General features: G+C 49.0%; 1 protein-coding gene across 1 annotated transcript in view; it reads left to right on the top strand.

The window, feature by feature from the left end:
- Positions 1 to 9,375: 9,375 nt before the first annotated feature.
- The window catches only part of ZNRF3 (zinc and ring finger 3), a 143,788-nt gene continuing 127,862 nt past the window's right edge, over positions 9,376 to 25,301 (top strand). Inside the window, exon 1 of the mRNA XM_070385921.1 lies at positions 9,376 to 9,978. Coding sequence (XP_070242022.1) covers positions 9,679 to 9,978 — 300 coding nt within the window. The 5' untranslated portion in view covers positions 9,376 to 9,678. The remainder of the gene's footprint in view (positions 9,979 to 25,301) is intronic.

The following is a 25,301-nucleotide window of genomic DNA, read 5'->3' as shown; positions in this document are numbered from 1 at the left end:
CCCAGCATCAGAGTCTTTTCAAATGAGTCAGCTCTTCACATCAGGTGGCCAAAGTATTGGAGTTTCAGCTTCAACATCAGACCTTCCAGTGAACGCCCAGGACTGATCTCCTTTAGGATGGACTGGTTGGATCTCCTTGCAGTCCAAGGGACTCTCAAGAGTCTACTCCAACACCACAGTTCAAAAGCATCAATTCTTCAGCCCTCAGCTTTCATTATAGTCCAACTGTCACATCCATACATGACCACTGGAAAAACCATAGCCTTGACTAGACAGAACTTTGTTGACAAAGTAATGTCTCTGCTTTTGAATATGCTGTCTAGGTTAGTCATAACTTTCCTTCCAAGGAGTAAGTGTCTTTTAATTTCATGGCTGCAATCACCATCTGCAGTGATTTTGGAGCCCCCAAAAATAAAGTCTGACACTGTTTCCACTGTTTCCCCATCTATTTCCCATGAAGTGATGGGACCAGATGCCATGATCTTAGTTTTCTGAATGTTGAGCTTTAAGCCAACTTTTTCACTCTCCTCTTTCACTTTCATCAAGAGGTTCTTTAGTTCTTCACTTTCTGCCATAAGGGTGGTGTCATCTGCATATCTGAGGTTATTGATATTTCTCCCGGCAGTCTTGATTCCAGCTTGTGCTTCTTCCAGCCCAGCGTTTCTCATGATGTACTCTGTATATAAGTTAAATAAGCAGGGTGACAATATACAGCCTTGACGTACTCCTTTTCCTATTTGGAACCAGTCTGTTGTTCCATGTCCAGTTCTAACTGTTGCTTCCTTACCTGCGTACAGGTTTCTCAAGAGGCAGGTCAGGTGGTCTGGTATTCCCATCTCTTTCAGAATTTTCCACAGTTTATTGTGATCCACACAGTCAAAGGCTTTAGCAAAGTCAATTGCCGGGGTCCAGCCCCAGTGGATCCAGGGGTTTCAAAGGGGAGACAGCTTCGGCGATCAGGAAACAACAGCTTACTTAAATGTTAATTAAAGATATAAAGAGTGGTTAAATAAGGATAGCTCAGTGAGGAAATTCAGTGGAGAAAAGAGGCTGAATAATTCAGCCAGAAGGTGAGAGAAAGAATGACATGGGGAGACCAAGCTTCGGTGAACAAGGCCCGCACTTTATTTTCCAGAGTAGTTTTTATACCTTAAGTTATGCATAGAGGATAATGGGGGAAGGGGTAGAGTCATGCCAGGCTTTCTTCCTGCAAACTTATCATATGCAAAAGTTTAGGTGATTTGCATCATCTTCTGGCCCGGAGGCCTGTTAACATTTTAAGACCCTTTCTTCAGAAAACTTATTTTTCTCTAAAGGTGATTAGTCAGGTGCCACCCTCAAAAGTATTAGATAAAGTTGCATTCCTACAGAGCAAAGGTGTGGTGGGCTATAACAAGAAAAAGAATTAACTCAAGGGTCCAAGGTTACAAACATTAAAGCAACTACTTACACCAATCATATTAATCAATACACTGCCAGGGACACAGCAGGTAAGGGATATGGAGACTTAGGAGCAAACATTGGCCCAACAAGTGAAAAACCCTTCACCAATACAATTTCTAATCAATCTTTTAACTGCTCAAAAGAATCTGTATTTAGACAGTTTAGAACATCTCATGCCTCTCACAGTTGGGACATGTGGCCAGAAAAACCTATTCAGGCAGGCTAGAGGACTTCCAAAGGAGTTTGTAGGTTGAAACACTATCACACCCAGGAACTTTATTAACTCGAGCTGTAAGTTAACTCTTTTTTTTCAGAGAGAGGTAGTGGGGGACAGCCTCCCATAAAGTCAGAGGTGTAGGTGAGAGCACAAAGCAGAAAGTAGGCAGACTCTGGTTTTGGAGGTAGATGCTCGAGAATTTCCAGGGGGACTCCTGAGGCTAGATCCCACCTTTGCGTATGCCGAGCCTCCTTCCTCATGACCTTTGTCATGGGTGGAGCTCCTGCTCCCGGCAGTCAATGAAGCAGAAATAGATGTTTTTCTGGAACTCTCTTGCTTTTTCGATGATCCAGCGGATGTTGGCAATTTGATCTCTGGTTCCTCTGCCTTTTCTAAAACCAGCTTGAACATCTGGAAGTTCATGGTTCATGTATTGCTGAAGCCTGGCTTGGAGGATTTTGAGCATTACTTTACTAGCATGTGAGATGAGTGCAATTGTTTGGTAGTTTGAGGATTCTTTGGCATTGCCTTTCTTTGGGATTGGAATGAAAACTGACCTTTTCCAGTCCTGTGGCCACTGCTGAGTTTTCCAAATTTGCTGACATATTGAGTGGAGCACTTTCACAGCATCATCTTTTAGGATTTGAAATAGCTCAACTGGAATTCCATCGCCTCCACTAGCTTTGTTTGTAGTGATGCTTCCTAAGGCCCACTTGACTTCACGTTCCAGGATGTCTGGCTCTAGGTGAATGATCACATCATCGTGATTATTTGGGTTTGAAGATCTTTTTTGTACAGTTCTTCTGTGTATTCTTGCCACCTCTTCTTAATGTCTTCTGCTTCTGTTAGGTCCCTACCATTTCTGCCCTTTTTCTGCTTTAAGTACCAGGAAAACACCTGTCCACACAATGTAGGGAGCAGGGGAAGGAGGAGGTGACTATGGCATCTAGTTTTGCTTTTGTGAGTCTTGCCTGCCCAGCATTCCTTCCCCTTGCAGTCGTCAACCAATCTTAGTCCATGTGGTTGGAAGGAACTGACCCTCATCTCCAGGTCCAGAGAAGAACACCTTGAACCAGCCCTAGTCAATCCGTGTAGTCCACCTGCCTGACCACAGTGATTGGTTCACTGAGGTGCACATAAACCAGCTTTGGCCAATGAGAGTCAACCCATGATTAGTGTTGGAACCTAGAGTAAAGAAGCTCTGTCTCCACTTGGGGTGTTGGCAAAGTGGGTGATGTGAGCCTGGAGAAGAGGGACCCGCCTCTGTAGAAACCAGGGAAAGTGATGTCATAGAAGAAAGCAGAGCTGAGAGCAGGAGAGAGACGGCACCTCATAACATCCTTTGAGCCGCTGGACCCAGCTGTGTCTGAAATCAAAGTTATTTCTGGTCCTTGCAGTTGTGTGAATCATTAACCCCCCCACACTTTTTTTTTTTTTTTTAATCTTAAGGCAGTTTGAGTTGGATTTCTATCATAAGAAAAAGGATTCACTATGCCTCTCTCCCATCCCAGATTTAAATTTTTTTCCTTTATTCAAACAAGTCTGGATAACAGTTTCTTCTGTACATTCCTGGAGTATATATGTTTGTTTCACAAAAAAAAAAAAAAAAAGGACTATCTAACCATAAGTACACTCATCTATCTTTAGATGCTCTAATGACCCCCTTATCCACTATCAGTCTTTCTTGGTCAAGTAGGTATATGATTACATTTCCACCTCAATTAGATATGGCATCATGAAAAGAGGTTCCTTTTGTGGTCATAGGTGCAGCCCACACATACAGCTATCTGTGTGTGTGTATGCGTGTGTGTGACAGTCAGTTGTGTCTGGCTCTTTGCGACTGTATGGACTGTAGCTGCCAGGCTCCTCTGTGCATGGGATTCTCCAGGCAAGAATACTGGAGTGAGTTGCCATGCCTGCCTCCAGAGAATCTTCTCAACCCAGGGATCAAAACCCGGTTTCCTGTGTTGCAGGCAGATTCTTTACTGTCTGAGCCACCAGGGAAGCTCAGCTATCATTATACACTGCAGCATTTACACTTCTCAGATACTGCGTTTCTTCTTCTTTCTCCATCTCAATAGCGAGAAGCAACAGTTTTACAACCTGGTCCAATCAACATTTGCTTTGTCATTCTTCTCTCCGTTGCCTTTTGGGCCCAAACTGTATTTATTTTGGGACCTGGAGGTGTATTTATTTGGCCCCACACAGCAATATAAATATTTAAAATCTATTGTAAACATGTTAAACCCAACAGACACTACAGACACATTTGGAGTTTTGTTTCTTTCTTAAAGCTCAGAAGATCCGTGAACCCTGGGCCCACGTACCCCAGAGCGATGATGCTCGGAGTGTCCCGGACCTACCATGTGCTCCTAGGCCACCGCTCCCAAGGGTGCTCCTGTTTGAGGGCCCTCTGCCATTTACCTTCTTGTGTGCTTAGTCGCTCAGTCATGTCCAACTCTTTGCAACCCGATGGACTGCAGCCCGCCAAGGCTCCTCTGTCTATGGGGATTCTCCAGGCAAGAATACTGGAGTGGGTTGCCATGCCCTCCTCTAGGGGATCTTCCTCAACCAGGGATCGAACCCAGGTCTCCTGCATTGCAGGCAGATTCTTTACTGTCTGAGCCACCAGGGAAGCCCATTTACCTTCTTACTTGCTGGTTATTTTTGCTTACACCTGGCCCACCTCACTCAGTCACATTCCCTCCCTGGCCCCTGGAGCGTTGTTTGAGTTTGTGACTCCTGGTTGGGTGGCCACTGCACATCAGGGACGGGTTGAAGCAGGGTTTCAACCACTGATGAATCGGGGCCAGCCTGGCCTTCCGCCTCGAGGCTCAAAGTAGATGGAGATTGATGGTGTACTTCAAAGGCAGAAGAGACACTTCTAAGGGTTTTGAAAGAACTGCCGCTACTTGTCTGTGTAATATCTATTGTACCTTTCAAGAGAATTATATGATCTTTAAATACAATAAATTAAAAGTTTCCAGAAATAGACATAAAGGCTGTGGAAGAACGCTAGCACGTCTTCAGTTTGAATCTCCTTAAAGAAACAAGATGAAATTCAAACTCTTAAGTTTACTTTGTGAAGGAAAGTGTGACTTCTCTAACTCTCCCTTTTTTTTTTTTACATTTTAGGAAAATTTTATTGTACTTTGAATTAGAGCCCAAGTAAAGGAAGATTTAACCTGTGAACCTTATTGCATTCAAACTCTGTCCTAAAGCAGGCATCCTCTTTAAAACAAAACGAGAACAAAACATTTCTACTTTTACTGGCCACATCTCAAGTCCATCACGAGTGCTAGTTTGCTGTCGATTTTTGGATGCCACTTAAAATTTTCCTGTGAAAGTGTTTCATAATATAAATTTCCAAATATTAACCTGTATTGTTGAATAGTCACTTACGGAGTTTCATCTGTTCATTCAGAAGGGTGCTAGAACTACCAGAGATACTTTTAGCAATTTAAATAATACTATGATTGCCGCACAGTTTACTAAAAGGAGATAATTCTTGCACGCTGCTGCTGCTAAATTACGTCAGTCGTGTCCGACTCTGTGTGACCCCATAGACGGCAGCCCACCAGGCTCCCTTCCCTGGGATTCTCCAGGCAAGAACGCTGGAGTGGGCTGCCATTTCCTTCTCCATAACTTTCCCGTCGTGCTTGTGCTGTTGTGCTAAGTTGCTTCAGTTGTGTCTGACTCTTTGCAACCCCATGGACTGTAGCCCACCAGGCTCCTCTGTCCATGGGATTCTCCAAGCAAGAACATTGGAGTGGGTTGCCCTGGCCTCCTTCAGGGGATCTTCAGGACTCAGGGGTTGAACCCATGTCTCTTAACTCTCCTGCATTGGCAGGTGGGTTCTTTACCACTAGCGCCACCTGGAAAGCACCTTTAACAGGTCAGATAATAGTAATATCAGTCACTCAGGAACAAATTCAATATATACAAAGGGTATACAGGTAAGGGTACACCTCCCTCCCTTCCCTGCCTCCCAGTCACCCAGAGGCCACCATTCATTTCTTATAGCTCCTTCCTCACACTGTTCATGTCTGCAAGCCGTCGCAGATCTGTTGCCTCCTTGTCACTCCCCTCCATTGTAGAATACCATCTATATATCCTTTTCACTGAGTGGTGTACATTGGAGATCATTCTGTGTAAGTTCATAGAGTGCTGCTGCATTCTTTTTTTTTTTCCTTTTTCACTCCTTTGCTTGAGGCCTTATTTATTCTTTTGGCTGCGGTGGGTCTTAGTTGTGGACGTGGGATCCCTGCTGTGTCATGCAGGATCTTTAGCTGAGGCACACAGGCTCCCTAGTTGTGGCTCGTGGGCTCCGGAGCTTGCAGGCTTCCGTAGTTGTGGGGTGCAGGCTTAGTTGTTCCTCTGGTGTGTGGGATCTTACTTCCCTGACCAGGGATAAACCCACATCCCCTGCACTGTAAGGCAGATTCTTAACCACTGGACCACCAGGAAAGTCCTTATTGCATTCTTTTTAATGACTATTTATATGTGTTCCATTATATATTATATAGAGGTACCATAAAATAATTTGTTTAATGAATCCCCCTTTAGGCATATTGACTCTTTCCTGTCTTTTGTTTTCAAGAACAATATGGCTGTGATTTGATTTAGCACAGATAACAGTGTCTTTAGGTACTAAAGCATAGGTTTTACTGGCCTCACATCTGTGAACTTCACTATTTGATCATGTAAATGGAACAGGGATGGCAGAAAGCTTCCTGAGCTTTGTGTGGTTTCTGGCCTGAGTTAGTGAGGCTCGCTCAGGGTCTGGCAGCGCTAGCTGATGCTGACGCGCCCGCACTTCACTGCTTTCGTCTGAGCTGTGTCTGAGAGAGACGACCAAGATGAGTTAAGCTCGGGGTGACTGGGAGTGTTGGATAGTGAATGTGCATTGCTTCACTTCCCCCTATCAGCCCTGTTCCTGGCCTTTAAGCCTTCCTTCTTATTTGAAGTTACTTTCTATCTCCCCTCGCTGCCCAGCAGATTTTGGTGAAGTTTCATTACTCACTGAGCACTTCCATCTCTAGACAGGTTTACTGCTGAGAGGTGAATCATGCTACATCCCAGCTGGTGCTGGTGGTAAAGAACTCAGTTGCCAATGCAGGAGACACAAGAGATGCGGGTTCGATCTCTGGGTTGGGAAGATCCCCTGGAGCAGGAAATGGCAACCCACGCCTGTTGCCTGGAGAATCCCATGGACAGAGGAGCCTGGCAGGCTACAGTCCATAGGGCTGCAGAGCTGGACACTACTAAAGTGAGTTGGTGTGTGCGCGCGTGCACACACACACACACCCCACTTTGTGTTGCTGACTTGTGTCTTATTAAAAGCACCTTTTTAAAAGCAGATTTAAAAAAAAAATCTAAACTGGTTTCTTTTTTTGACCCTTGACAGGATCTTAATCACAGTCCCTGAGGGAATGACTGTTACTCTTTTCCATGTTCAGAATTTATTTTGGTCCCATGAAGCCCAGTGCTCCTAAACAGCTGTTAACAAGCTGCCCCACATATCTGCAAAATGAGAGGGATACACAACAGTGAGCTTATCACTCATTCATTTAGTCATTAATTCATGCAAGAAATATTTATATTGAGTGCCGACTCTGGGCCAGGCAGCCTCAGCCTAAGTCAGTGAATAAGACAAGATCCTAGCCATTATAGAGTTTGCTCTCTGGCATGTGTGTTTATGGGGCATGAAGGAGAGACAAAAATAAATCAGCGAATTATTTAGTATGTTAGGAGGTGATAAGTGCTAAGGGTGGGGGTGGGGTGGGCAGACCAAAGGAGATTGGGAGAAGGGGACGGGAGCACTCTGTTGTTTTAAACAGAGTGTCCTGAGTAAGTGTTGCCGAGGGCGTGAGATTTGAACTTAGACTTCAAAGAACACAAAATAGTCTTACACAGTATCCTGTGTGTTATATGTATGTTTGCCTGAAAAAAAACCCACTGATGATTTTGTAATATTTATTTTACAACTGTACTGAGATATACTGCACATACCATTAAATTCACCCTTTTAAAGCATGCAATTAAAAAAAAGTGTGCAATTCAATAGCTTTTAATACGTTTACAGAGTTGTGCAACCATCACAAAATTATCTAATCCCAGAACATTTTTATCACCCCCAAAATAAACCCATTAGCCATTGCCACCCATTTCCATCTACCCCCTAGTTCCTGGCAACCACTAATCTACTTTCTGTCTCTGTAGATTTTGCCAGTTCTGGACATTTCATATAAAAGGGATCATGTACCATGTGGTCCTCTGTGTCCGGCTTCTTTCACTTAGCGCTGAAAACCTTGTTTCCAAGGTTCATCAATCTTGTAGCATGCATCAGTACTTCATCCCTTGAAGGCTAATATGCCACTGTATGGATATATCACATTTGTTCATCCATTCATCAACTGATGGGCTGCAGTAACTGACCACCCCATTAAGGACTGAAGGGAGACCACTGTCAGGCCTGATGTTGCCCAGTCCAGTAAGCACTGGTGAAGCTTGGTTCTGAAGAAACTAAAATGCCACCATTTTCAGAACCCTGCTTTACCACCTGTTCCTCTCCTGAGCAGTAGCTCTGGGTGGTCCAAATTCAGCAACACAGACCTGTGGGGGTTTTTTCAAGTGTATTTGCTACTCCATGTTTTGAAAGTTTATTTTTTCTCCCCCTACTTTAAATTGTAACCTTGGTAAATTATTTACCCAAGACAATTCTCAGTGAGTTTCCTTTTTAATATTTTGGGTGTGGTAGCAAGTAGAAGCAGCAGCCCATCCCAATCAAATATTTGCCACTATCTGAACAAAGCCATTCTGGTCAGAGAGGGAAGACTCCACGGAGGAAGTGGGAATTGAATCTGGATTTCGAAGGAAGGATCGATTCTCAGAGGAATAGATGAGGTAGAAAAAGGCATGTTCCAAAGAAAATCCAAAGTTTCTTTTCTGGGTGACTGGGAACCCCTGAATCCTGGAGCTCATGTCTTAGGTACGTTAATTTGGTAGCTATCCTCCGCGCACAAAGTGTGATGGCGTTGGAATCCTCTGGACTTCTGCTCAGGAGAGAATCGAAGTTTCAAAACTTCCATCGAGGGGGATGTTTCAGTTACAGCCTCTGAGGCTGTAGAAAGATTATCTCTATCAGAGTCCAAAAGACTTAATGGCTTTCTCACCCCCGCCCCCTCCCTCCCTTACACACACAACTGTCTAAGCGACTCCAGTGCAAGAACCCGACACGCCCGGGAATGGCCCAGCAGCAAACTGCCCCAGACCGCCAGAGCCTTTCCCTTTCGATCCTGGAGGTGGGGGTGGGGGTTGAGAGCCGGGTGCGGGGGCTCCGCTCCCAGGAACTGTGGATTGACGCAGGGAGCCGGGAAGGAAGGACAGGAACCTGACTTCTGCATGAGACTAGGAGGCGCGGGGCCTCCAGAGAGGACACGCATCGCCCCTGAGCAGGATGCGCTCTCCACTCCCGCCGAACTTCAGGAACCAGGAGGAGAAATGTCTGCCGCCGAGGGAGGGGCGCGGCGGGGGCGGAGCGCGACAGAAGGGGCGGGGCTAGAGCCTAGGGGCGGAGCGAGGACGAAGGGGCGGGGCAAGACGGTAGGCGATGGGCGGAGCGACAGCAAGGGGAGGAGCGCAGACGGCGGGCGAGGGGGCGGGGCGAATACGGGGGCGTGTCCCACCGTCCGGCTCCACCCCCGCCGCCGGCGCGCCCGCCCCGCCTACCCGATCCGATCCCCCGCTCCCCCGCCCCCCCGGCAGCCGCGGCGGTCGAGCGCGGGGAGGGAGGGGAGAGCGGGTCACGACGTTGCCGGGGCGGGGATAACCCCTCACGTGGAGCAGATGAAAGGGCCGCGGCGCGACGGCCGTGGGAGCCCAGCCGAGCCTGCGACCCACAAAGCCGCCGCCGCCGCCGCGATGGGGCTGTGAGGCGTCCGCCCGCGCTCGGTCCTCCGCCGGCCCGCGACTATGCCCGGCCGCGCCCGCCCTCCGCGCCCTCCCGCCGCAGGACCATGAGGCCGCGCTCGGGCGGGCGCCCAGGGGCCCCGGGCCGCCGCCGCCGCCGCCTCCGCTGCCGCCCCCGCGGCCCCCGCGGCCGCCGCCTGCCGCCGCCGCCGCCGCTGCCGCTGCTGCTCGGGCTGTTGCTCGCGGCCGCGGGGCCCGGCACGGCGCGGGCCAAGGAGACGGCGTTCGTGGAGGTGGTGCTGTTCGAGTCGAGCCCGAGCGGCGACTACACCACCTACACCACCGGCCTCACTGGCCGCTTCTCGCGGGCCGGGGCCACGCTCAGCGCGGAGGGCGAAATCGTGCAGGTAGCTGCCCGCCGCCCGGGCCCCGCGCCGCTGCCGCCACAAGATGGCTCCGGGGGCTGCGCCCGCCGACCCCGCCGCGGGCTGGCGGGCGGGCGGGCGGGAGGGGCGGTGAGGAGGCCGGCGGCATCCCTCTGAAGCGGGCGGGCGGGCGGGAGGGACGCGGCCTCCAGGGCGCCGCCGTGGGGGGGCGAGCGCACGTGGGGCTCGGCCTCGCGTGGGTCCCAGGAGCGGGAGGGGAGACCCCGGGTCCGGGCGCCCACGCTGAGGCAGCCCCCTCAGGCTGTCGGGGCGCTCGCTTTTACCTCAGGTGGAAGTCCCGGGAACTACCTGTTGAGTGCCAACTTCGGCGAGACAAGTGATGAAGGATGGGGTGGCTCGTTCCAAGTCGCAGGCTGTGCCCTCCCACCCGTGCAGGTTCTTTGAGGGAGCAGCCAGGCTTGTCCGAGGGTCTCCCCCTGGAACCTGCCGCCAGCCTCACCTGGGCGCCCACAATCCCGCGGGGGCGCTGGACCAGCAGCCGCAGGAGGAGAGGCAGCGGGAGCTGGCGGAGGAGTGGGGATCGCGGGTGCCCCGGAGTGGCCGGAGCAGCAGCCCTCGCTGCGTGCCTCAGATTACAGAGAGAGTGGGAGGGAGGCAGCCTGCCCGCTCCTCGGCCAAGGACTGGTGCAGAGGGCCTGCACCTCGGGAGAAGGGTCGCTCACTGACAGGGCCTCCACCTTGCTCCGAATGAAAGGGGTGTGCATTCCAAAGGAAGCTGGCGGAGTGGGGCGGCGGGGAGGTGGGGTGGAGAGCGAGCTTTCAGCAGAACCCCTCTCTGTGGAGGAGGGACTCTGAGCCCAAGCCTCTGCAGATGGTGAACTGGGTAGATGCCTTTCTGCTTCCTTGGCTGTGATTTTATCAACTTAGTAGACAGCCAGCGCACTTACCGGGGTGAATATGCGTGCCTGGGATGGGAGTGATTTGAAATGGTTGGCTTGTCTTTGAACCTTTTGCGGGTGAGGGGATGGCTGCAGGGGCTCCAAGCTTTGAGGCCTTGTGCTCTTTACTCTTGGATAAGTTATGAATGAAGAGCGGGGGACTGAATGGAATTAACTGCAAGCAGCCTTTCATTTCCCCTCCCCTGGTGCAGACTGAAAACTCTGCAGGGTTAGGGCAGGGGGCAGTGCGGCTTGGCCCTTAGAGGTGTGTCCTTAGGTCCCCATCTCAGACTTCTGCAGGACAGATGGAAGGGGGAAAACACAGATTGTCTGAGTTCTGTGACTACACGTATGTTAAAAGCTTTTGGACTTTTTAGGGGGATAATGTTATAGTCTTTAATTTATAAGCTTTAGAGACCACGGTCTGCTGAAGATTCCTGCAGCCTTTCTTTCAGTTGCAGCCTTCAAGCACAGTTTGAATCTTAATGCCTGCTCCTGTGACTTCTTGTTTCTCTTTGAGGCTTTCACTGTGGCCTGATGCCTGTAGAAAATGTTTGATTTACAGCTTTCTAAGAGAAAAGATGTTTTAATCATGGCACTTCACTTTTTGAAGGAGACTTTTGAAGTTTGCGATTTTTATCTGCAGTGTTTTAACTTGTACTTTCTCCCTGGTAGGTTGTCTGGTGAGCTATCCATTATGAGTAGTGCAGTGCTTTGGAGATAATCTTGGGTTCGCCATTTAATACAAAATTAGCAGTTTAAACACACCATTTGTAACTATTTTATCCTTGCGAGTGGGGAGATACTGTGTGAATTTGGCAGAAGGAATCTATTCTCTTTTGAAAGTTTTTGAAGTGCTTATCTAACTCCTTTGTAGTCCATTAGCCTTGCCAAAAAAAAAGTCAACAACTGCTAAGTAAAGAAAAATGACTTAAATGGTATTTAATAAGTTTACCTGTTAAGCAATCACTAATAAGTGTCCTAATTCCTTATAACTGCAGTAACACTGGTGAGTTTGTCTGAGTAGTCATTTCTTAGTGTTCTCTACATCTTTGATAACTTTATTGTGAGGCCTGCTTGCTGAACCTGTGTGCACAGAAGGAGCTCGGCGTGGCTCCCAGGGCTGTGTGTACCGAGGCTGGCATGCTTTCATTAGTTCTTGGAATACTCCTGAGTGGAGGAACTAGCGTGGCCCCTGTCAGCCCCCAAGAAAGTTTTTGTAAGGGAAACTGATGTTTTAGGGCTGCCGAGAGAGAGAATGTCACCTTTTGCTTGAGAAATGAGAATGTAGAAGAAACAACTTGGCTGTTTCTTCAGCTTCAGATTAATCAGATTTTCTAAGTGCCCTTGTTGAACTTTTCAAGCCTCCTTCTATTTACTATCTTAAAAAAAAAAAAAAAAACTCTTGCATAATTTGCTATTTAATATTTTATGGTCTTCAGAATGGAGTTTATTTTCCTTTAACTAAACCTAAATCATAGCACTTACAGCACTAGTTTTGATGCCGTGGGATTCTGTAGCACTGTTTTTCATGCTTTAGGGGAGAAAAGAACCTGTCTGAGAGACTCTTTCCTTTAAGAATTCTAAGATAGGAAATTGGTTTGTATCACTGATTTCCCCCCCCCCCGCTCTGTATTGTATGCAATGAAAGTATGTGTCTGTGTCTGTTTATAGAGTAGATGCCTTATCACAGTCTGGTTTGCCCAGATACCTCTAATTAGAATACCTGTTCATTCATCTGCATGGGTTGGGGTAGGAGGAGGCCTGGTAAAGAATGGTGTGTGTGTGTGTGTGTGTGTGTGTGTGTGTGTAAGAGAGAGGAGAGTGAGAAAGACAGAGAGAGAGAGAGAGAGAGGGAAATTCAAATCTTGAGATTAGTCACTAAGAGTGTTGATTCTCTCCTTGTGCATTTTAGGCTTAAATAACTTTCCCAAGGTCATCACTGTGCTCTGAAAGAAGAGAGATCCTTTTTCCTTTTTTTTTCTTTTTTTGACATCTTCGTCTGTGAAAGTTGTGGAAACAATATGTGGCTATGAAGTGCTGTTCACTACTTTAGTATTTTATTTATTCATGCAGGATTACAGCCCGTCTGTAAGTGTCAAGCATACAGTGTGAACGCTGGAGGAAGTAATTACACTTCTCCTTTAGTTCTGAAGTGTGGAACTTTAAAGGGTTCTTAGATGTATTGATACATATTTCATCTTTGAACCAATTTGTTGCTATTAATGAGATCATTATCTGAAACTTTCAGACTTTGGCTGTTCAGCTCACATGGTTAGTGATGTTAAATAAAGACCCAATTAAACCTGGCTAGTGGTATGTGAATTGGTTAAGCAAACAAAGAAAATTTGCATAGCTAGAGGTGAAAGATTGTTTTAAATGGAAATGTATTTTTCTCCCCCTTGAAGTCAAATATTTAGAAACGCTTGAGAAATTCATTTGTAGGAGAAATCTGAATGGTAGGTTTTGTGTAACTTTAAAATCGGCCTCTGGATCCTGGATTAAGTGTTGAATGGTCTTAAAAACAGAGCTTGCTGAGAACATTTAAGAACTAAGCCAGTGCGTTTAGCCACGAGGGCTGGGAGGAGAGCTGAGTGGTGGGTCAGAAAGGCTTGAGTGAGGTCCTTAAATAGCCAATGTTAACTAAGGGTATCAGAGAGAATAATTTTAGGAAACTAATTCCTCTGCCTTGTCTCCCTGTCAGTGTGTTTCTGCAGTTTAGCATTTGATCAAACACTTTCTTTTCATCTCCATTTTAAGTTAACAGGCCTGCCTCTCTAAAAATTGACTTGACCTAATAGAACAATTGCGTGCTGACAGCTGACCTGGATTTACACAAAAAGGGATCGCTGACTGTCTTGTCAGAAGGGCCTTCATAGGTTAAAACCAAGCATTTGATTTAGGGGAAGACATCAGGGCTGTGTTTTGTGACCTCGTGAATTCTTTAGGAGCTCTTACTTTCTGTCTCGTTCCCTGAGATGCCATGGGAGTTACTAATACAGCTCTGAATGGAGATGAAGGTGGGAGTGAGGATAAGTGTGCAGCCTGTGAACTAGAGGGTGATGCTGGCTTCTCTTTAGGAGCATTTCTTTTGTATAGGGCACCATGCCAAGCTCGTCATGTGTTTGCTCATCTACGTCTTTAACATGGAACCAACAACTGTTGTTGACCCATTTGACAGGTGAGGAAACTGAGGCTGAGAAAGGCTATTTGACTTCTGCAACCTCACATAGGTAGCAAATGATAAAACTTGGGTTGAAACCCAGGTCTGTCTGGCTCCTTTGTTCCTATTACCGTTAAATAAATAGGAGTTGGTTGGTTAGGTCCTGACGTTTGTTCAAGTCTAATTTTTCATAGTCTAGAATAGGGGTTCTTAACCTGAGGGTCACAGACTTTCATAGATGGCCTGTGAACCCCTGAAATTATGCATACAATCCCATGTATGTGCACTTTTATTTTCCTGAGAAGATGTGTAATTTTTCCCCAAGGTGGGTTCTCTGATGCCCCTCCTCTCTAAGAGGAAAAAGAGAAGCAGTCCTCCAGTACTCGTTGTCAAGCCATCCATCCCTGGGGATTTGAAGGCAGTGACGTGCGGCTCAGGCTAGCAGGAGTCCTTGAGAAGCCTACAGGTTTATGTGTCTCTGTCGAGCGTGTTCACTTGATGGATTTCTACTCAAGCCCTGTTCTGTACCACATACTGTACTGTTGTTCCTTTAGATCTGTGTGAATAAATGATAATTGCTCCTGACTGGGTCTCCACACACAGTGGAGCCCTTAGTTCTGAAGGCATCCTTTATCTCTAATGGATTAATTTCTCTCCAGTTCACCTATCTGTAGTAGTGAAATGCATTATCCTTGGGAGAAATGGAAAGACAGTCACTCCAAGAATTTTCTGCATTTAATATTGAATCACTGTGTTGTATACCTGGAACTAACAGAATGTTTTTGGTCAATTATACTTCAATTAAAAAAAGAATTTTCTGCGTTTAGATGGTGAAAGGCAGGAAGATGAGGCTCTGAATGCAGAGTGTGGGAGTGTGGACTCAGGTGTGTGTCTTTTCAGCGTTCACTGGGAATGAAGCAGAGCATCCGTTGATGTTGAGATGCCTTGAGAGCAGCCCCTCACTGCTTGCTTCTCCGTGGACCTGGGCACAGGCCTGTTTGTTTCTGCTCGTCCCTGGTCCCCAGTGCCTGCTGCTTATCAGACACCCAGTATTCAGTGAATGAATGATGGATTCAGGGTGGACCATCTTATGAGAATTGATGAGAACCGCTTCATATGCTTTGGCTAATACATTCTGGGATCAGCTTTCCTTTTTGGTGGTTGTTTGCAGAAACTTGCTTGATTAGATGGAAAGAATGGCTCTGGTTGGAACCACTGCTGTTGTCATCCCAGGCTGTGAGACAGTGACACACGTGTGTCTGCATGTGTGCTCAGGGGTAGGGTATCTGGCGTCGTGAAGGTCTGAAGACATTCTTTTCATGATAACACCCTGATTATTGAGAGAGGCCTAATGTGGACAGCTGTTAGAGATGGACAGACACATGAAGAACAGTTCATGGCCAGGCCCTAATGTCCCTGGGCATAACTGTAAAAGTTTGGTATTCAGGATTATCATTACCCTGAATATTATGTCATATGAAAACTTTGCTTTTTGATGGCATTGCACAGGTCTGGAGAATGCGGATTCACAGTTCACGACAAAAAGGACGTTTAAATCCATTTCAATAATCTGAAGACCCAGACTCAGCCCTTTAATGTGTCAGATGAGGAAGGAGGCTGAGGTCCAGAGAAGTGAAGGGGGTTGGTCCATAGAAGTGAGTGAGGTTGAGATAACCCTGGAGAACTGTCTGGGTCTCCCAGCTCCCGGGTTTGGGCCTTTCTGTCGTCCTCAGCTGGACCTTGGCCGAGTGTGCCAGGGAGAGCCCCCTTGGAAGCGAGCTTAGTGATCAGGTGTCTGACTGGGGAAAGCCAGGTCTCGTAAAGCTGCACCCCGCGTGTAAGTGGCTGCTTTTCTCCTTTAATTTAGAGTTTTCAGTCTTCCTCTGTCAGAGCTCTTAAAAATAGGTGGTCGTGATCCCGTGTTTCCTGCACGCCAGGCACTGGGTACAGCACCTGAACTCAGTGGACGAGGGAAATGGGATGGCCCAGGTGTTCAGATGAGGAAACTAAGCCCAGAGAGCTAAGGTCACGCGTGGAAGATGCTGAGCAGGTCAGTTGCAGGGCTCAGATTAAAACCCAGCTCTGTGTGATTCCCAGCCATTTCTGTTTTCACAAGCCTGCTTCACTTGGCACTTTCTTCTGCTTGGGATGAGATTATGGCAACTGATGGTGGAATTTAGAGTCAGTATAAACCCAGAGTGGTGGACCAAGAGAGGAGCCGGTAACTTCAAGTGAGAAAACCCTCTGCCCTTAGAGACTTCTCTCCTTCTTCCTTCCTTCCCCTTTTCTCTTCCTTTTTTCAATCACACAGTCTCATTCTACCTTGTTTTTTTTCATGAAGAGCTGATCTGCCAAGGTTGGGAAGAGGGGCCAGTGACTTGAAGTGCACCGCTGTCGCTCAATGGCATGTCCATTGTTTTCTGGCTTCGGGGAACTTGGAATGGCCGTGGCGCTCTGGCATTTAAAGAGATCTCTGAAGTGAGACACACCTCCTTCCTGTAGCTGGCTTTTCAGAGCCCTTTCACAGCCTGTGTGGCTTTCCCCAAAGAGGCCCCGTCCTGTGTTCATCGCTTTTCTTCCTTTATTTACACAATCTGCGCGTTCCCCTGTGATCTGAAATTTGATTTCAAAGATGGTCACAACCTGAAGCTGTGGCTTCCCTCTGCTCATCCTGTCCTCCTGGCGGTTAAGACCTCCCGTGGGTCTGCATTCCTGCAGTGGGCCAGCGTTCACCGCTGCTTTCTGTGCCCCCGACCCTGTGCGGGGCGAGGCAGCAGGTGGGCACGAGGGAGGCGTGGGCCCTGCCCGCAGGCGGCAGAGTGGAGGGGGCGGGCGGCGTGCTGACCACAGGCCCTCTCCGGGAGGACACAGCTGTGCGAAACCAGGGGTGCACCTGGCCCAGGGGTGACAAGTGGGCCTGGGCAGCCCATTCTGAAGAAGCATGTCTGCGTAATGACACAGTACGTGGATTTGTGCCTTTTGGCCCTTTCCTGCTCATTTTTTTGTTTGTTTTGTTTTTACCTACCTTTGAGGTTAAAAGCTGATAACCCCTCTGCAGAGAGGTGCCTTTATACCTGCCAAACAGGATGGGGAGACCGTAAAGAGTAGAGGGTCTTTGTTCCATCTGCCGCTTGAATGAGATGTTTGAAATTCTGACTTTGAGCGGCTCTGTTGACTCACTATAGTGTGAAGAGAATGAGGTCAGCCGGCCTGTTGTGGTTCAAGGGAGAGCGTTTTATTTTTATTACCCTTCAGATGTGTGGTAAGACTTGACATTAACCCCATTCTCGCCCCAGCAGCCAGTGTGATATGGTTGTTTAGAAATTCAGTGTGTAGAGTCAATTTGGTGAAGACAGACTCTGATGATTCTAGAAGTTTCACAGGGAAATGTATGTTGGAATGGGAGCTTCTGGTCTCCTGGTACAGAAGCTGCTGCATTTTTAAAATAAGAGAGTTAAGAGTGGTGCTCGATCAGGTGCATGTAACCCTTCAGTGCTGTAAGAGTTTAAACTTGATTTTTTCTTTTCACTTAAACCGAGTGCGCTAACTTGTCAGCAGGCGTTTCTTGAGTTCCTGCTGTGGATACAGCCTAGAGAAGAAGCAGCCTTGTGCACCCACCGCACAGTTTGTGGTTTGCTGGTGTCATGTTCATGGTCTCTCCATGCACAGTGGGCCGTTGAATTATCTGCACTTCACAGAGGAAACCGAGGCAGAGGGTGTAAGTAAGCTTCTCAGGGCCACAGAGCTGGGATCGAGCTTGGGTCACTTGAAGACAAACCTCGAGACCCGCTTGCTTGAGGACCTGGGTGTACTTAGATATGGTTTGGGCAAAAAGGCTAGGATAGATTCATTTTACATTACCTCTCATCAGGGCCAACATTTCCCTTTAAAAAACCAGATCATCTGTAATTTATTCTTTAATTATAAAAATCATACATGTTTATTGTCGAATACTTGGAAAATAAAGAAAAGTATGAAAAAGAAAATCAGTCCCACTGCCTCCACGTAACCTCTGTTAACCTTTTGTGATTTGGGATAGCTTTCCTTTCCTTTTTTTTTTTTCCTGTGCACTCAGATTTTTAAGAAAATTGGAAAAAACACTATATAGTGTTAACGACCCTTTGTGTACCTTAAGTATTTCCCTCTTACTAATAAATATTCCAAAACACTTTTAGTGTCTTGTTTTCCGTTATTATAAGTGCTGCTGTGGGGAGCTTTTTTTCTCTATCCCTTGACTACCTTCGCAGACTCAGGTTCTAGGATCGGGACGCCTGTGTGGAGAGGTATAAATACTTTCCCTGGTCCTGTCGTGTGTGGTCAGTCCCCCCTGCAAAAGAGCAGGGCTGGTTTATATTCCCCAGCCAGGCTGGCATTCGTGTTTCCACGCACCCCTGCTCACAATGGGTAGTTTCTTAAAAAACAAAACAAACATACCCATTGAGGGCAGGAGGAGAAGGGGACCACAGAGGATGGGATGGTTGGATGGCATCACTGACTCAGTGGATATGAGTTTGAGTAAGCTCCGGGAGATTGTGAAGGACAGGGAAGCCTGGCATGCTGCAGTCCATGGGGTCGCAAAGAGTCGGACATGACTGAGCAACTGAACAGCAACCCATTGAAAAACAACTTCACAAGAGTGAAAGCTTGTGTATTCCTGTGTGTGTGTTAGTTGCTCAGTCATGTCCGACTCTTTGCGACCCCGTGGACTGCAGCCCACCAGGCTCCTCTGTCCATGGAATTCTCCAGGCAAGAATACTGAAGTGGGTTGCCTTTTCCTTCTCCAGGGAATCTTCCCCATCCAGGAATCGAACCCAGGTCTCCTGCATTACAGGCAGATTCTTTACCACCTGAGCCCCAGGGAAGCCCCGTGTAGTCCTGTGACTTAGTAAGTGGTAGAATACTGGCTTTCCCCCTCTGCCACAAGGATCTGAGTTGCGACTGTCAGCATCAAAAGGAAGGTGCCTGGCGTGGTATCTGGGTCCCTCACTGGCGGGTGTGTCTGAGCCTGATCCAGGAGCAGGCGCCCTAGGGCTCTGGGCAGGGACGCAGCGTCTGGCCGGGCAGATGGCCACGCTCCGAGGCCTAGAGAAGACCTCACGGAAGGGACTGCCTTGTGGTGGGCACGCCCGGTGGCAGCAGATTGTGGCCCAGGAGGGTGCTGCTGCCTGGGGTGTTCTCTGCCCCGCCTCTCTCCCTGTCCCCTCATTCAGAGCGGCGCTGCTGTCAGCGTGTGGAAGGCAGGGGTGCCTTAGAGCAGAGCTCCAGACTGTCAGGGCGCCCTAAACAGCAGGCCCACGGGCGGAAAACGGCTTCCTGCTGTTTCGTTTGATCCCTGTTAAAAATCTAGAAGTTTTACATAAAAATCTGGAGCTTTGGCTCTTCTCGAAACACGAAAAGATCTGGCAGTGTAGGGTCCACATTCCCACGTGGCGACAGCCTGCTCCAGTGAGACAGCAGCTGCCCTCTTCAGATGGGGCGCAGGCCCCTGTTTACAAGCTTCCCCTGCATTGCAGCGGGTTGCCGCACTCACGGGTAACGATCCCGCACCTACCAGCACCTGGGGCCCCCGTGGGCAGTGGTGTTTGCCATCCTTTCTCTCGCTGGAAGTTTTGGAGCCTAAAGCTTTTAAGTTGCACTTGGCAAGTCTCTGTTGTCTTTCCCCTGCCATCTGTGTGTCAGACGGCCAGGCCGTTAGTGACTTCATGACACTTCACTGCACCCTCTGAGCCTCAAGTTCTGCTACTGGGGAGGGCCGCGGTGGCCCTGGCATGACCAGAGCATTCTTGTGTGTTGCTGCTGTTTTTGGCTGCCCCGCGTGGCATGAGGGCTCTTAGTTCCCTGACCAGGGGTTGAACCTGCACCCCCTGCAGTAGAGCACAGAGTCTTAGCCACTGGACCACAAGGGATGTCCCCCCCCCCCGACCAACCAGAGTATTCTCGGTTGACAGGGTGCTTCTGTTCCCTGGAGCCATTTGGTGCGTGCCTTCATCACCATCTTTGTCCCTTGTCTCTTTCTGCTCCTTGGTTTTTTTTTGACTATGAGAGCTCCTGTTTGAACCAGAGGGCACCCTGGAATGCCATGGCCCTGATCTCCTTTTACAGCAAGGGTGCTGTGGGCAAGGGCCTCGAGCCTTTGATGGCAGGAGGAGCTGGGGTTAGAACTCGGGTCTCATTGGTCCAGGTGCTGGTCTCCCTGGAGCAGCATCCTCTGATGCTCGGGTTCCAGCAAATTTTCCACGCGCTTTTAGGGCACCCCCACCGAACTTTCACCCGTATTCCTGGTTTCGTCCTCCCAGCTCAGAGCGCCTTCCCTGGATTCTGCCCAGAGGGCCATCTGCCATTCAGGTTGTCCCAGCTGCCAAGGCTTGTCCCACACTTGACGTCGAAGGCGTTTCTTTGTACCTAATTTTACTTACGCGCCTTCGACATTTGTGTGTTCAGCACCTTTATGCGATTTTTGGAACCACCACTGGGTACCCGGAGGCTTGGCATCATTTCAGAAAGTGCCTCAGTCTTGGAGTAGGTGGTAGGCAGGCGGCTAATGGCATGTAAAGAATGTTGCAAGCGTGACTTGCAAAGCCCTTTGCAAAATGTAAATCGAGGTAGCTTGTGGCCAAGTCAGAGGAAACAGTGCCCTTGCTCCCTCCCTGCTGACCTTGCCCCTTCGCGTCAGCAGATGCCGCCTCAGCATTTCCCTGCCTCCGTCTGCCTCCCCCGAGCAGCTCTTCCCCTCCGCTTCATCTTTCCCAAGTAACCGCTGATCTTGTCATTCCCTCCATCAGAGTCTTTCCCATTGTTTGCTGAGCGCAGAGCCTGGGACGCGGGCCTGTGTCCTGGGTGTTCCTGCTTTTATTTCCCGAATGGGTCCTGGGCTTCCCTCGCTCTGAGACCTTCCGCAGGGGTGCATTTCTGCGGCTCACACCTTCCCGACCCCCACCTTTGCCCCCTAGTCCACTTTCTCTTCTCCCCAGAGCTTTCACCTGTGGTTAGACTTCCAGCCATTCCCGTCAGGCATTCCCAAGTTCTGCTGGTGGGTTCCTTCTACCCAAGCACTCCATTTTTCACTTCTCAGCTGATCTTCCATACCTTACTATTTCTTTTTCCCCACAAAGTAACGGCTCCCAGCAGAGAAGGCTTGTGACTTCCTCATCCCCCCTGTTGCCCTGCAGTAAAGCTCTTAAAAATTTACTGAACTGAAATTCTTCTAGATCATGATACTTAGGGATATGGTAGAGGTGGAGGTGTTAGTGGAGCCCAAAAATAAATAAATAAATAAAAGACTTGGCTTTTTGAGGGAGAGCTTTCTGTGATTGGAGAAACCGTTCACAAGACGTGGGTGTGTCCTAGGGCTATTCCAAATAGTTGGGATGGACCAGACTCTCAAAGTAATTTCCCCTCGCTTCTGTTCTCTGGGCCTGGAAAAAGGACGTGGGATAAAGCCATAGCACCATCTAACTCCTTCCCGGCTGGCGAGGCTGCCTGGGTGCAGTGTTCGGAGCATGCTGGACAAGAGACATCTCAGCCTAGACTTTTAGGGAGTATGTTTCTTTTAAAAAATGTGCCATATTTTGGTGTCACTTAGAAAGCTGGTGTTTGGGGAAATGGTAAGAATTATCTGCAGCCCCCGAAGGACCCATTCTTACGTTTGCACTGAGCTGTTTTGTCAACTCCCTGATCCCCGCACACCGCCCCACCTCTGGCCTTGGAAGTTCTGGCTGAGGCTGTGTTTAGATGCTGGATGGAAAGCAGTTCCATTTCACTTTTCAAAATTTTATTTGTTAATTTTTGGTTTCACTGTGTCTTTGTTGCTGTACACAGGCTTCTCCACTTGGGGTGAGCGGGGGCTACTCTCTAGCTGTGGTGTGCACACTTCTCATTGCTGTGGCTTCTTTTCTTGAAAAATACTTTCTTTATTGATTCACTTTGGCTGTGCTGGGTCTCATTGCTGCATGGGCTTTTCCCTAGCTGCGGGGAGTGGGGGCCCCTCTCCAGTCTCGGTGTTGGGCTTCTCCTTGGGGCGGCCTCTCTTGCTGTGGAGCACAGACCCTAGAGCACGTGGGGCTTGCAGCTCCCGGGCTCTAGAGCACAGACTCAGTAGCCGTGGCCCGTGGGCTCAGCTGCTCTGAGGCATGTGGGATCTTTCCAGACCAGGGCTCGAACCTGTGTCTCCTGCATTGGCAGGCGGACTCTACCACTGAGCCACCAGGGAAGCCCCTGCTCTGGCTTCTCTCGTTGCGGAGCCTGGGCTCTAGAATGCAGGCTCAGTAGTGGCGGCCCACGGGCTTAGTTGCTCCGTGGCACGTGGAATCTTCCCAGACTAGGGATCGAACCCATGGTCCCTGCGTTGGCAGGTGGACTCCTATCCACTGTCGCAGCAGGGAAGTCCGGGAAGCAGTCTTAAAGGATGACAGTAGTACTCCAGAGAGACCAGCAGGGACTGCTTCCCTGGTGCTCCACGGGCTGACTCCACGCTCCCAATGCAGGGGGCCAGGTTCAATCCCTGGTCAGGGAGCTGGATCCCACATGCTGCCGCAATGAAGATAGAGATCGTGAGTGCCACAACCAAGACCCAGCACAGCCGAATAATAAATGCACAAAAATAGATGTCAAAGAGGCCAGCAGACTACGAGTGGAAGGAATTAAGAGTTTCAGTTTAAAGAACGTGATTTTCTAGTCTTTAAGCGGCCCACCGTACACATTTGGGAATTATTAAGTTATTGCTTTGTTGTGTACATGTTGGCATGTTGAGGTTTTTCGGTTATTTATTGGTTTTTGTGAAACAGTGGCTATGATATGGGTGCTGGGACCTTCAGAAATAGTTCAGAGTCGGTGGGCTGCCATCTGTGGGGTCGCACAGAGTTGGACATGACTGAAGTGACTTAGCATAGCATATCTGTGATATGTTATATTTCACTTGTACTGGAGGCTAGTCACACCTTTTCACGGCATGTCCCCTCCAGAAATGTTCCAAGGCCCCTCAGGTAAGCGTCAGCCTCCCCCGGGGAGTTAAGTGAGCAGCCAGCGTGTAGTTCTGGAGCTTTGGTGTTACTGGGTTTAAATCTCTAGGACGCACACAAACTGCTTGGCATTAAACGTGCCGTCTGGGTGATTCAGGGCCCAGTGGCAGCGGTAATTTTTGCATTTCCTGACTCTTGTGTTTAAATTTGCAGTCTCAACATTGCATCACCATAGGTTTTCACATTTAATGAATATTTATGTGGAGCCGAGTTCTATACGAATGCGGTGGTTTCTGACTTGATTATAGCTCGCTGCGTGCTGTGGCCAGGAGTGCCCTACAGACAACAGAGCTGGCACACGCCTCAGCACGCCAGGCCCTGGCGGATGTGGTTAGGGACCACAGTGACTGGTGCTCTGGTTGCCATGCCAACCTTGTTTTTGGAAGGGGGAGGCTCTGAAACAGCAGTGGGATGGGGGGTAAGAATAGTTTCGAATATTCCAAGTGGAATGATTCCCTCTTACGTGCTCCTACAAGAAGATGTAGGAAACCCTAGAATTCTTACTGCATGCTCAGGTAACAGTAGTTAATTTTCTTAATTATGCAAGCCTGTTTTAATTGCCCCCTTGCAAACTTGTCAAAGTTCAGGTATGAGTGTCTTCCCTCCTTGTATATGTGTGCGCGCACATGTGTATTTGTATGCTCAGTTGTGTCCAACTCTTTGCAACTCCATGGACTATAGCCTACCAGGCTCCTCTGCCCATGGGATTCTCCAGGCAAGAATACTGGAGTGGGTTGCCATTTCCTTCTCCAGGGGATCTTCTCGACCCAGGGATCAAACCCGTTTCTCCTGCCATGGCAGGCAGATTCTTTACCGTCTGAGCCACCTGGGAAGTCCGTCTACCCTACTTGCTGCAGGGTAAATAGGGACTCTTCAGTCTCTGAAAATTTACAGATCCCCCCCTCCCACCTCCTGCCAACACCTCTTGCCCTCTGGTATCTCTGATCCAATGGGGGTGATGGAGGGAGGGAAAGGGAAAGAACATGAGGCGGGATGGATAAGGGACTCCCCCTCCCCGAGTTCCTCATCCTCATTCCTCCCTGCTCCCCATTTCAGGAAGGCTTATCCTCTCCCCTCTCTGATCCTGTATATTCAGCAGAGACCATGGTGGCAGGTGCCACCCCCCTGCCCAGAAGTGGGATCTCAGGATGTCCAGCTCTCAAGGTTGGGCGTTCAGAGCTGGGGCAGGGAGAGGAGCGGTCTCTGCCACGCAGCCCTGGGATGCTGTCTGCTCCTTTGCAAATGGCATTCCACGGAATTGATTCTGTGGCGCTTGGTATGTGCGGTGAAACATCCGGAAGGGGCTTGATCAGGCCCAGTAAGCTTGATGGGAGGTCCTGATGGTAGAATGGGATGGGGCGCCAGGGCACCGTCCTCGGAACGAGCGCCCCTCTGCAGGGGGAGACCCGAGTCCCTCGAGGTCGGGCTGGGGCAGCGTCAACAGCTCAGGTGGCCTCGTGGTTAGAGGGCCGGCCCCCACCCCTCTGAATGGAGACTTACTGCTGCAGAAGGGGATGTGACCACACGTGTCATCGTCGCTCGGTGACTCAGGGTCGCCTGTATGACTCTCCAGTGGACTGCTCTTGTCTTCAGGGCAGGGCTGGGGGCTCGACCTTTTGACATTTACCCACTCTGACTCACAGTGTCCCTTTGTATGAATGAGGGAAAGCTGCCCCTTCCTCAAGATACCTGGCGTTTCTTTGCCCTAACGTGGATCCAACAGTGCCCCCTGGAGTTGTGCAGTCGTGAGGCACCTGTCTGTAAATTTGCTCCCTCCTCCCCAACAAGGCTTCTCTCTCAGCAAATGCGATTTGCGCCTGCCTGCCTTCTGTAGTCCATTCCTAGAAAACCAGGGAGCCACGTTTGTCAGAATTGAGTGTAAAGTTAGGAAACAAGATCCCAAGGTGAGTCAGGAGTTTAGTACAGGGATTTTTAACCTCTGCTTGTCTGCTGTTTTGCTTTGGGCTGCCTGGAGTGGGGTCCTCAGGCCTTGGGTGTGTTCCAGTTAAACAGAGAGGCCTTCCGTGGAGCAGAAATGGCACCACATTTTATGGGAGAAGATACACATGCCTTCCTAGGAACCAACTTAAAAAATTACCTTTCGGCCTCTCTCCTGATTTGGGTATGAGTGCTCTTGGGTTCTGTGTTATAACCTTGAGCCAGCCTATTTCAGGAGTTGGGACGGCCGGGTCTTGAGGCATTGGTGTGGCTGTTAGCCGTAGTTAG

Source organism: Bos mutus, chromosome 17, assembly GCF_027580195.1.
Source record: "Bos mutus isolate GX-2022 chromosome 17, NWIPB_WYAK_1.1, whole genome shotgun sequence".
Taxonomy (NCBI): Eukaryota; Metazoa; Chordata; class Mammalia; order Artiodactyla; family Bovidae; genus Bos; species Bos mutus.
This window is presented reverse-complemented; position numbering and strand designations above follow the sequence as displayed.